General features: G+C 40.0%; 1 protein-coding gene across 2 annotated transcripts in view; it reads right to left on the bottom strand.

Moving 5' to 3' along the window:
- The window catches only part of MAB21L3 (mab-21 like 3), a 72,484-nt gene that overhangs the window by 22,350 nt on the left and 36,613 nt on the right, over window positions 1–13,521 (bottom strand). For both annotated transcript variants that reach the window (XM_033941559.1, XM_033941558.1), the window contains exon 5: window positions 10,798–10,979. In XM_033941559.1, the coding sequence (XP_033797450.1) occupies window positions 10,798–10,979 (182 nt within the window). The remainder of the gene's footprint in view (window positions 1–10,797; window positions 10,980–13,521) is intronic.

Below are 13,521 nucleotides of genomic sequence, written 5' to 3'. Positions count from 1 at the left end.
TGTACCCACATAAAGGTGACATCTGTAGCTATAAGGGCTATTGTGGTGTACAGTTGGGACCAGTAGGTTTTAGAGGACTTACTATACATTATAATCGGGTTATGGTGAGATGTGTACCTTTAAGTTTCAAGTTTATAAGGATTTTATATACCGCCTATCAAGGTTATCTAAGCGGTTTTGCAATCAGGTACTCAAGTATTTTCCCTATCTGTCCCATTGGGCTCATAATTTATCTAACTAACTCTTTATGTGAACATAAGAACATAAGAAACGCCCTCACCGGATCAGACCGAGGTCCATCTAATCCGGTGATCCGCACAAGCGGCGGCCCATTTAGGTACTCCTTTTTGGAGACCCGGATTTACCGTATCCCTCAATATGATATGCAAGAAGGTGTGCATCCAACTTGCGTTTGAATCCCAGAACAGTAGTCTCCTCCACAACCTCCTCTGGGAGTGCATTCCAAGCACCCACCACACGCTGTGTGAAACAGAATTTCCTGACATTTGTCTTAAACCTACTGCCACTCAGTTTCAGTCTATGTCCTCTTGTCCGTGTCACATCAGAATATTTCAGTAATGCTTCTTTTTGATCTATTTTATCAAATCCTTTTAATATTTTAAAAGTCTCTATCAAATCCCCTCTCAGTCTTCTCTTCTCAAGAGTAAACAGCCCCAGCTTCCTGAGTCGATCTTTGTAGGTCAAATTTTCCATTTCTTTGATAAGTTTCGTGGCTCGCCTCTGCACTTTTTCCAGCAGTTATAGCCTTTTTAAGGTATGGAGACCAGTGTTGGACACAGTATTCTAAGTGCGGTCGGACCATTGTTCTATAAAGTGGCATTATGACCTCTTCCGTTCTACTCGTAATCCCCTTCTTAATTATGCCCAACATCCTGTTCGCTTTCTTCGCCGCTGCCGCACATTGTGCTGATGGTTTTCAAGTTTCAAGTTTATTAAAATTTTTGATTAATCGCTTAATCTTGCTTCAAAGCGATGAACATACATAATAAGAAATAATTAAAATTACAATTTTAAAATTTAAAATAAAACATTAATTCATATATAACCATTAAAATAAAATAAACTATACACAAACTTAACAAAACATGAGTAAAGAGGAAAAGGGGATATGAACTACAAATTATAATAGAAAAGAAGGTCAGGGAAAAACATAAGGATGGGAATTCAAATGAATTGTCAAATACAGCATTATTGAATTCAAGAGAGAAACTTATTAATCAAACGCGTCTTTAAAAAGGAATGTTTTTAAATTAATCTTGAATTTATCAATATCATGTTCTTTTGTTAAATAAATTGGCAGGGAATTCCAAATTTGTGGAGCAGTAACAGAGAAAATAAATTGTCTTCTAGTATTAATGATCTTGAGAGATGGAATTGTTAATAAATGCTGTTCGTTAGATCGCAATATTCTATTTGTGGTGTAAGGGATTAGTGTTTTAAAAATAAATGCAGGTGTTTTAAAAAGCATTGCTTTAAAAGTAAGTAGACATAGTTTGTATGTTATTCTATGGGATACCGGAAGCCAGTGAGCGTTCTTGAGAAGTGGTGTTACATGATCAAATTTTTTTGTCTTTGTTATTAATTTAATGGAAGTATTTTGTATTATTTGAAGCCGTCTTATTTCATTTTTTGCAGTTCCTTTAAAAAGGGCATTGCAGTAGTCGATTTTAGAGATTACTAAGGAGTGGATAAGGATATTTAGTGATTTAGAATAAAGATATTGTGAAAGGGAGCGAATTTGACGAAGTCTATAGAATGATGATTTCACGATACTACCTATATGTTCATGAAAAGTTAATTTACTGTCAAATATGACTCCTAGGATTTTAATAGTATCAACTAATTGCAAAGGGATATTTTTTATAGTGATAGGGACGATAAGTTTAGGAGTTTCTTTCCATGGAAAAAGCATCGTTTTTGTCTTTTCAATATTAAGGGCCAACCTATTTATATCTAGCCATTGATGGATTTGTTCAAGTTTATTATTAATTGCTGTGATATCCAAAGAGTTATTGGGATCCAAAGGGTGCAGAAGTTGAATATCATCAGTGTATGCGAATACATGAAAACCAATAGATTGGCAGACAGTCATCAAGGGTGCAAGAAAGATATTAAAAAGTAGGGGGGACAGAATAGATCCTTGGAGAATACCATGAGAAGTTAAAGAGCTTTTAGAGTTTGAATTATTAAATGTAACTGTGGATGTACGATCAGTAAAATAAGATTTGAACCAAGATAATACTTGATCGGTAATGCCAATTGAATGAAGTCTGTCTAATAGAAGATGATGATCTATGGTGTCAAAGGCAGCAGAAAGGTCGATGGATATTAATAAAGCCGATTGGTGATGATCCAAGTAATAATGTAATGAAGTGGTCATTCCTATTAACGAATGCTCAGTACTATGATGCTGTCAGAATCCTGTTTGGTTCGGATGAAGAACGTTGGTTTTTTCAGTAAATTCTGAAATTTGATTGAAAACAATCTTTTCCGTCAACTTTGCCATGAATGGAAGATTAGCTATTGGCCTATAATTTGAGATTTTTTCCGAACTGATCTTATGATCTTTAATAATGGGACGGATAACAGAAGATTTCCAGCATTTGGGCATAGTACTTTGTGTTAGACTTTCATTTATTAATTTTAGGATGAAAGGACCGAAGATTTCAAAATATTTTTTTAGAATGAATGGAGGAATTAAGTCTACTATTGAACTCTTAATATTAATAGATTTTAATATAGATTCTAATTCATTAAGACTGGGCAGGGTGAAGTGGGAACATGTTGAGTATGATAAATTTGTGATGGGATGATCGTTTTCAATATTGGACTGTTGTTTTGTAAAAGAATTCCTAATGGTTTTAATTTTTTCAATAAAATGATCTGCAAGGTCTTGAGCTGTTGGTAATGAATTGTAAGTTTGTGTTTGCTGTTTTTTTGTGTTTGTTAATGAATTTAGTAGTGCGTATAGTGCTGATGGATTCTTGGCTTTTAGTATTTTTTCTGAGTAGAATTTTGCTTTTGTTTGATTAATTTTTGATTTATATAATTTTGAGTGCTCTTTAAATAGTTGAGCATTCTCATGTGTTTTATTTTTTCTCCATTTACGTTCAATAGATCTAAGTTGTTTTTTCATGAGTGCAAGATCAGCTGTGTACCATGGATTTTGAGTTCTTCGTGCTGACGTTATTTTAGTTTGTAGTGGAGCATGCTCATCTAGTAATGTAGTTATGGAGGAAGTCCATTGTTTTAATAGAGTTTCTATGTCAGTATTATTTGCATTGGAGAAATCAAGCTGAAGTGATGATCGAATTAATTCTGGGGTAAGATTATTGAAATTTCTAATATTAAGTGTCCGATTTTCAGAATGCGGCATGCTATGTGAAATGGAGTATGATATAGAAATTAAAAAATGGTTGGACCATGGAACTGGAGATAATGAGTTTACAATGTAGTTTGAAGTTGCGGATCTAGGAATTATAGCCATATCTAATATATGACCAGCTTGATGAGTTGGTTGAGTCAATAAAGGATGTAAGTCTAAATAGTTAATATGAGAGAGTATGGTTTTGGTGTGATTGTTAGTAAGATCATCGAAATGAATGTTGAAATCTCCTAAAATTAATGGATTTAGTGTAGAAGAACCAAAGTCAAAAAGAAGAGATTGTAGGTGGTTAAGAGTATCAGTATTAATTGGGGGTGGTATATATAGTAAAAGAATATCTGTTTTTGGCCTAGTTTGAATGGAAAATTGTAGATATTCAATGTGTGTATTTGAAGAGGAATCAAGTTTATTTATTGAAAGGGAATCATTATAGATAGTTGCTAAACCTCCGCCTTTTTTATTGCAACGGTGATTGAAAATAAATGAAAAACCAGGGGGGCAAGCATACTCAAGGTATGCTTCCTCTCCTTCTGAAAGCCATGTTTCAATTAGACATAGGATATCAAAAGAATATTGAGTAATGAGGTCTTTAAGAATATGGTATTTTGATTTAATGGAACGTATATTTATTATACCTATTTTAAGTTGACTGATTTTCAAGTCTGAAGATGATGAATTTATTGTAGTAGAATATAATCGATGAGAGATTAAAGATGAATTTAATGTAGATGTAGATATTTGTTGAGAATCTAAGGGAATTTCTCGACGTTCAGGGTAACGAGTAGTATTTATTTTGTTTTTTAATTTTATTGGCCGATGTCCCCAGATTACTGGAATAGAAACAGAAGAAGGGTCCTGATAAGAAGAAGAAAAATTATCCATAGAGTTATTAGTGTATGATATCTGAAGAATCTTAGTAGACTCTTGTGGGAAGGAAATTAGACAATTGTTTAAGACAAATAATAAAAGTAAAAAAAGCGGATATAATGTAAGGAATGAACGTTGGGATCGCCTTTTGAATAATGTAAATATTTCTAACTTCGGTATTATTATTGTAGAATTTTTTAAGGCGCACAGCAGTAGCGCACAAAGGAGCGCATTAAGGAGCAGAACCTGCTCCTTAAGCGCGCTCCTTTGGCGCGCGCTGCAAAGTGCTCCAATTTATATAGCATGTACCGGTAAGATAGGGGGTGGAGTCTTGAACGTGCCGCCGCACAGCGGCGGCAGAGAAGCCTTTCAAGTAGCAGCTGGAACAAACAACAACAGCATAAGTAAAACAGTAAAATTAACTTGAAACTAATTATAAAATAACAATAAAATGATAGAAACAACAGTGAAATAAAACGCTATGCTGTGCAGTGAGCTTCAAAGGTGTTCAGCGTGCGCTGCAAAGTGCTCCAATTTATATAGCATGTACCGGTAAGATAGGGGGTGGAGTCTTGAACGTGCCGCCGCTGTCAATCAGTACCCCCAAATCCATTTCCTGTTCGCTTTTTGCTAACTTCACCCCCATCATCCTGTACTCATGTTCCTTGTTTTTCTTTCCTAGATGCATCACCTTGCATTTGTTTATGTTAAAGTTCATCTGCCACTTTATTGCCCACGTTTCCAGCATGTTCAGATCCTTCTGGAGGTCCTCGCAGTCCCTTTAAGAGCCAACTGCCCCGACATAGTTTTGTATCATCTGCAAACTTTATTATATTGCATGTTGTTTCCTCTTCCAGGTCGTTTATAAAAATATTGAACAAGATAGGCCCAAGAACCGAGCCCTGGGGCACGCCGCTAGTCACTTTCTCCCAATCCGAGAATTTCCCATTTATGCTAACCCGCTGCCTTCTGTTTTCAAGCCATTTGCCAATCCATCTGTGTACTTCTCCTCCTATTCCATGGCTTAGTAGTTTCTTCATAAGTCTTGCATGAGGGACTTTGTCAAACGCTTTCTGAAAGTCCAAGTAAATTATATCCACTGGTTCTTCACTATCCATTTGTTTGTTCACTTTCTCAAAGAATTGTAGTAAATTTGTCAAACATGATTTCCCTTTCCTGAAGCCTTGTTGACTATCCCTTATTAGATTGTGGTCTTCCAAGTGTTGTACAATGTTCTCTTTGATTAGTGTTTCAATTATTTTCCCTGGAACCGATGTGAGGCTCACAGGTCGGTAGTTTCCTGGATCCCCTCTTGATCCTTTTTTGAAAATTGGGATGACATTTGCTATCCTCCAGTCTTCTGGTATTTGTCCAGTTCTAATTGACATGTTAGCCACTTTTTGTAATAGTTCGCCAATTTCCTCCTTAAGTTCCTTTAATACTCTCGGGTGAATTCCATCCGGTCCAGGGGATTTGTCGCTTTTTAGTTTGTCAATCTGGAAGTAAATCATGTCCAACGTCACTTTCACTATTGTTAGGCTTTCCTCTGTGGCCCCGGTGAATATCTTCCCTGTGTCTGGCATTATTGAAGTGTCCTCCTTTGTGAAGACTGAGGCAAAGAATGAATTTAATCTGTCGGCTACCTGTTTGTCCTCTTTAATTGACCCTTTCTTTCCATGATCGTCGAGAGGGCCTATCGCCTCTCTTGCTGGTTTCTTTCCCTTTATATATCTAAAAAAGGGCTTGAAGTTTTTGTCTTCCTGCGCTATCTTCTCCTCATAGACTTTTTTGGCGTCTCTTACCACTTTATGACACTTTTTTTGGTCGATTTTGTGACAGTTCCAGGCTTCCATCGTTTTTTCTCGTTTCCATTTTTTAAACGAGTTCCTCTTCTCCCTCACTGCGTCTTTTATCTCTTTGGATAACCAAGCTGGTTCACCATTTTTCTTTTTACGCCTTCCTTTGGATATCCTCGGAATGTGTAGATTCTGTGCTTCTGTGATGGTGTTTTTCAGTAGAGACCATTCTTGTTCAACTGTTTGGATGTCTGCTATGCCCTTCTTTATCCGTTTTCTAACCATAGTTCTCATGATGTCATAATTTCCTTTTTTGTAGTTGAAGGTCGTGGTTTTAGTCTTGATTGGTTTCCCCTTTCCGATGCCAATGGTAAAATTGATCATATTGTGATCACTTGTCCCTAGAGGGACCGTAACTTCTACATCTGCTGCCCTTCCAGCAATGCCATTTATGACCAAGTCCAGGATTGCATTTCCTCTTGTTGAATCTCTTACCATTTGTTCAAGGAAGCAATCACCTAACATTTCAAGGAATTTTAACTCCCTGCCGCAGTTTGACGTTGCCAATTTCCAGTTGATCCCCGGAAAGTTGAAGTCCCCCATGATCGTTGTATTTCCCGATTTACTTCTCTGAGTAATTTCCTCCATCATTTCATTGTCTGTTTCCTCGGTCTGTCCCGGGGGTCGATAATAAAGTCCAATTTGTGTGTCTGCTTCTTTTCGTCCAGGAATTTTTATCCAGAGTGACTCTAGTTTACCATTTGCTTCTGTATCTCCTTCTCTAACTGACTCTTTTTCTTCTTGGACATACAGGGCAATACCCCCCCCCCCCTTTTGCCCAATCCTATCTCTTCTATATAGTCTATATCCTTTCAATACCGTATCCCATTCATTCTCTTCATTCCACCATGTTTCTGTTATTCCTATGATATCGAGTTGTTCTCTTCTTGCTAATTCTTCCAACTCGCCCATTTTGTTTCCTAAGCTTCTGGCATTCGTGTACTGCTGTGCTGGGATGTCTATGTGGCTAGTCTACTATAAATGCCGGCCTCTCCTACATGCCAAAATGGCTTGTTTTGTGCATTTTTTGTTTTGAATGTTTTATTTTTTGAAAATGGTCAAAAAAGACACATTAAGGGCGAAGAAGTCTAGGAAAGTCATTTTCGGAAAAAAAAAGAAAGATATTTTGCAGTTTTGAAAGTTACCATCTCCTCTATCCTATTTTTGGATACATTCACAAAGGCCTGGATTCTGTAAACGGCGTCCCGATTGTAGGCAGCGGTAGGTGTCCTACCGCTGTCTAACCAGCCAATCAGGATGCACGTTTTTTAAAACAAAGCTCCCGAGGCAGGCTGCCTACATTGCTGGCCTACATTGTAAGTAGACACAGCTGCTAAGCTTATCATGGCTAGGAAGCTCCCTGCTGCGATAAGTTTAGCGGGTAGCAGCTGCAGCTGCGGCCAGCATTCCCTCCCTCCCCCCAACGAAGGTGGCAGGAGGGATGCCCAATCCCTCCTGCTGGAAATCCCCCCACTCCCCAAACAAAACCGGCAGGAAGGTGTCCAATACCTCCTGCCAGAAACACTCCCCCCCCCGAACAAAACCGGCAGAAGAGTGCCCAATCCCCCTGCTGGAAACCCCCCCCATCCTCCTGAACGAAACCGTCAGTAGAGTGCCCAATCCTTCCTGCCGGAAGCCCCCCACCTCCCGAACAAAACCAATAAGATAGTGCCCAATCCTGCCTGCCGGAACCCCCCTCACCATAGATTCCATGATGACCCCCCCACCCATACCCACCCCCTCCTATCCCCACCCTCTCCAGACCCCCCTCTAATCTATAATGATGGCCGGCAGACCTGCCTCTGTCAGAATGAGGCGGGCCTGACCCTTCCAGGTGCATTGCGGGATGCACCGGGGAGGAGCCTAAGGCCTGATTGGCCCAGGCACCTAAGGCCCTTCCTATGGGCAGGGCCTTAGTCACCTGGGCCAACCGGAATTTTAGGTTGGTCCATGCCTAAGGCTCTTCCCATGGGCGGGGTTTTAGAAACCTGGGCTAACCGGAATCTTAGACAGGCTCATGTGCCTATGGGCGAGGCCTTAGGCACATGGGCCTATGATTATGGTTGGCCCAGGTGTCCACCACATGTTGGGTAAAGAAGAACTTCCTAGCTTTTGTTTTGAATCTATCCCCTTTCAACTTTTCCGAATGCCCTCTTGTTCTTTTATGTTTTGAAAGTTTGAAGAATCTGTCCCTCTCTACTCTCTCTATGCCCTTCATGATCTTGTAAGTCTCTATCGTATCACCTCTAAGTCTCCTCTTCTCCAGGGAAAAGAGACCCAGTTTCTCCAATCTCTCAGCGTATGAAAGGTTTTCCATTCCTTTTATCAGACGTGTCACTCTCCTCTGAACTCTCTCGAGTAACGCCATATCCTTCTTAAGGTACGGCGACCAATATTGGACGCAGTACTCCAGATGCAGACGCACCATCGCCCGATACAACGACAGGATAACTTCCTTCGTCCTGGCTGTAATACCCTTCTTGATTATACCTAGCATTCTATTCGCTCTCTTAGCGGCCGCTGCGCCCTGTGCCATGGGAGACTGGTGGCCGCAGCCACGGCTGCTAAACTTATCACATCAAGGAGATCCCTTGGATAAGCTTAGCAGCTGCGTCTACAACCTGATTCTCTAACCGACGTCTGTAACATGGATGTCAGTTAGAGAATCGGGCTTACTGTAGATGGCTTTAGGTTCAATTTTATATAGGACGGCCGTCGGCTTCTGAGACCGGGCGTCCTATACAGAATCCGGGCCAAAATGTCCAAACTCTGACTTAGATGTCATATCGAAAATGCCCCCTATGCCATCTATATCCAAGGTTAGCTTGGGGATAATTTTGAGATGTTTCCTTTTAACACAAAATCCAGTTTTGGGGGCAACTTGTTTGTGATTCTCACTACGTATGAAATTTTTCTCATCAACAAGTAAGACTGAATCAGACACACAAGTGGGTGAAGTCTTCTGACAGTGTTGGAACAGAACTGCTCTCCCAAAGCTTAGAAATTAATTATTAGAAATTAGAAATTCTGATCATGAACTGCTCTTCCTGTGAACAGCAGTTTCTCCATCCCTCAGTTCTGTTTCTTCAGCTTTGCTGAATGGACATGTGATAAAGCTCTTCCAACAAAATGTAGTCTTGTTATTTTTATCATTTTTATTAATATTTTTCAGTATTCTGCCAAAGTTCTTTTATTTTTATCAGTCCTTCAGGTGCTATAGCTAGGTTCCCCCCCCCCCAAGCATGTCCTCTTTTTATTTTGCCCTCTCTGTGCAGGAACCTTCCACCTGGAGAATTTACATCCTTTCTGCTTTGGCTGTAGAGGGACCCAGTCAGGACCGTGAAAATGCCATGTTCTATATGGGCATCAGTGGTGAATCTAGTGTATGTGACACCAGGACAGATCATTTTTTAACACCTCCTCTAATATAAAAAGGGATAGAAGGATCAGCCCCTAGGAGCTGTACCTGGGGCAGACCACTTCTCCCCCACCGCCCCCTTTGGTACGCCACTGTATGAGGAAGAAGATTTTGATATCCAAAAGTTAATTTAAAAATATATTAAAATTAGTCCAATAAAAAAATTATCTTATTTCCACTTTCTATTTATAAATATTTATTAATACAGCTACAATACTACTTTATTCTAAATCAACAAAAAATAAATCTTTTTTCTACCTTTTGTCATCTCTGGTTTTTGCTTTTCTCATCTTCCTTCACTGTCCATTCCATCCAGCATCCCCCTTCTTTCTCTGTCCCTTCTACTTTTCTCTGTGTGTCTCCACTCCCTTCCCCATGCTCTGGCATATCTCTCTTCTCCTTTCCTTCCCTCCTTCCCACGCCAACTCACCTCATGATCTGGCATCTGCTTCCCTTCCTCCATGCCCTGGGATCTCTCTCCTCCTTCTATCTCTCCCTCTTCCTCTATGCTCTAGCATCTCCTTTCCCCCGATAGTCTGGCATCTCTCAGTCTCCTTCCATTCCCTCTCCCTTTGCCCTGGCATTTCTCTCCACTCCTTACCTTCCATCTCTCGTATCTCTTCTCTTTCCTTTTCCTCCCTTCCTTCTTTCTCCCTAGTCTGGCATCTCTATTACCTTCCCTCTCCCATGCCCTGGCATCTCCTTTCCTTCCTTTCTTTCCCTCCCTCCTTCCCTTCCCCATGGCCTTGCATCTCTCTTTCATCTTCTTTCCCTTCCCTGGCCTTCTTACTCCCCAATTGGGTGTAGCATTTCTCCCACCCTCCCCTCCCTTCCTCTCTGTCACCCTCCAGTCGGCAGCGCAACATTCAGAACTCACTGTTATTGCCAGCATCGGGCCTTCTTCTCTGCCAAGTCCCATCTACTTCCTGTTTTCGTGAAAGCAGGATCAGGCAGAGAGGAAGGCTTGACACTGACAAGAGCAACAAATTATGAATGCTGCTGCTGAACGTGTATACTGTATCAGATTGTCTCTATTAAAGATGTTTTGCTTCTGGTGGAACACCAATCACAGTGTGAAGCATTATGATTTAACACCCAAGTGCAAATTATAGCCTAAAGATCATGTAAAACAATTCTTCCCTCCTATTTGGAATGACCAAAAGAGGTGCAGTGGGCTACATTAGGTCCTAGAAGCTCTGTTGTTATGAACAACACCTATACAGGCCATTATTACAGCTTTCCCTCGATACCTTGATACACTGAGATTTCTCCTTGGATGGCCACCGTTTTAGGAAGCGAGGCCAGCGAGCCTTCTTGGGCCAACAAGTTGGGATCTCCACAGTCGGAACAAGCTCCACTTCCACTTGCAGCTCAGATGTTTTCACGATGACTTTGATTACTGGGCCAAATGTCTCCATTATACTAACTTTATCTAGAAGAGAGAAAATCAATAAAAATTTTCTAGTCTCAATGCAACTCCTTATCCATTTTTCATACCAAAATTGTCCACTATGCCTTAAGTCTCCTTCACTCTTCCACCCCACTTCCAGAGCGACCCCCTGACCCCGTAAAGCTAGCCGGAACCCGCTGCATGGTGGGGTGGGACACCAGGGCTACATTGATAATGAATTAAAAATCTTATGAGCAGACACGTGAAAGGTGTGATTTAAAAATATGGTGAATGTTTAAATAAAAAAATTATTACAGTAAGAGACACATTGCCATTAATCCCCCTCAATATACTTCTCTCGCTTCAAACACATGTATCCCACCATTCTTGCCACTTTCTGAATCAGTTCTGGAGGTCCTCTTTCATGAGCGTCTTTAATTGCAATGTCATGGCTGCCTCAATGTCCTGAATCAATTCAAAACATTTACCTTTCATTGTCATTTTTACTTTGGGGAAGAACCAGAAGTCGCACAGTGCTAGATCCAGTGAATAAGGTAGATGAGGATACATAGTAATGTTTTTATTTAACAAATTACCGTACCAGAAGTGATGTGTGACATGGAGCATTGTCATGATGGAGAATGAAACCATTTGCCCATTTCTCAGGTTGCACTCTCTCACCTGATGTTCAAATATAAGAACCATAAGAGACGTTCAGATCCTCAGAAATGTTTGGTTGAATCATTTAACTTTTTCAACATTCTGTTTACTTTTTGATATTGAAGGATGTCCCGATCTCTCCTCGTCTTCAACCGATTCACAACCATTACAAAATCGTTTGAACCACTTGTAAACTGTCTTCATGGTCATTGCAGCATCACCATAAACTAATTTTAACATTTCATGTTTCTTTAGCACTTTTATGCAGTTTGAAACAAAATTTCATGTTGTTCGTGATCTATTAGAGCACATTTTAAAACATGTCTTCACTCAACTGTAGCTAACAGACTGACTGCATCGAACAAGTTGAAACTTGTCACACACTGTTACTAAGGCTTGACCCACCGCTTCTCATATTGAAGATCCATGCCTTTCCGTTGGATGGTGCTTGGAAGCAGCGTTCACCATATTTTTTCATCACACCTACATAATATTTCCTTACTGCTACAGATATATCTACTGTATGTAACATGCTTTGAGTTCAGATTTTGAAGGGCAGGTAATTAAATCTAAAACCCTAAATCCAACTTTCCATACTGGAAAATTCTCAGGTCTCCTTCCTCTCCCCTCAAAGGATCTGCATGGTTCAACTTTATATGTAGGATGCAGTGGCATACCTAGGGTATGTGGCACCCGGGGCCCATAATTTTTTGACACCCCCCCACCCCCCAATGTAAAAAAATATTTTTTGTAATAACCATGAAACTGAATAAATGGTCATAATAGAAACAGGCAGTGAAAATTTTATTTTATGAACCTCATATATGTAACCATTATTCCAAACATACTATAACATAACATAAATTATGTCTGAATTGTCATGACATCAGAAGTACATATGGAGTAGTTGCAGGTGATGCTTGGGACAGTTCTGATTGTGTTAGTTCGGTTTTATGTGTTTTTGAATAGAAGGGTTTTTATTTCTTTTTTGAAGGTTTTGTAGTTTGTGGTCGAGGTCAATAGTTTGTAGAGTTGGGGGTCGAGTGTTGCAGCTCGAATGGCTAGGAGATTGTCGAACTGTTTTTTTCTTTTGACGTTTTTGGTTGGAGGGTGTGTGAATGATGCGCAAGTTCTCCTATGTCTGGTTGAGGTGGATTGAATTATTTAGCTGAAGAAATTAGTTACCCCCCCCCCCATTCCACACACATTAATTCTCTTCCATTTTTGTTCCCATTATAAAAAACACTGATAAGTTCTCAGAAAAAAAATACATTAAAATAAGAAGTGAAAACAAAGGCCCCTACAGATGAGAACATAACATAAGAATAGCCTAACTGGGTCAGACCAATGGTCCATCATGACCAGTAACCCATTCTCATGGAAGCCAATCCAGGTCACTAGTACCTGGTCAAAACCCAAAGAGTAGCAACATTCCATGCTACCGATACAGGGCAAGTAGATGTTTCCTCCATGTCTTAATAACAGACTATGGACTTTTCCTCCAGGAATTTGTCCAAACCTTTCTTAAAACCAGCTACGCTATCTGCTTTTACCATAACTTCTAGCCACTTCATTTTTAAGCTGAGATCTTTCCTTCCAAACAGAGACTTTGCTAGATGTCAAATACAGCACAAGGTAACTTCACATGGACTTAGCTGTGCAGGAAATGTGAATCTCCTCATACACCCACCATATAGTGCAAAAATGTGCAAAGGTCTGGTTTTTTCTTTCGATCACTATATAGACTAATGCCACACAAGCAGCGCTGTTACAAACATATTCTGTAGGTCAGTGCTAAGGTTAACAAAGTTTCTTTCCTTGGACCAGAAGGAGATACTGACAAACCACTGGAAGAGATCCCAAAACAACTACCCAGGAACAACACCCAAAGACCCACTCAGTGTGTGAACCAGTTGAGTGGAGT

Source organism: Geotrypetes seraphini, chromosome 4, assembly GCF_902459505.1.
Source record: "Geotrypetes seraphini chromosome 4, aGeoSer1.1, whole genome shotgun sequence".
Taxonomy (NCBI): Eukaryota; Metazoa; Chordata; class Amphibia; order Gymnophiona; family Dermophiidae; genus Geotrypetes; species Geotrypetes seraphini.
The sequence above is the reverse complement of the archived record's forward strand: the minus strand, read 5'-3'. Positions and strand labels throughout refer to the sequence as shown.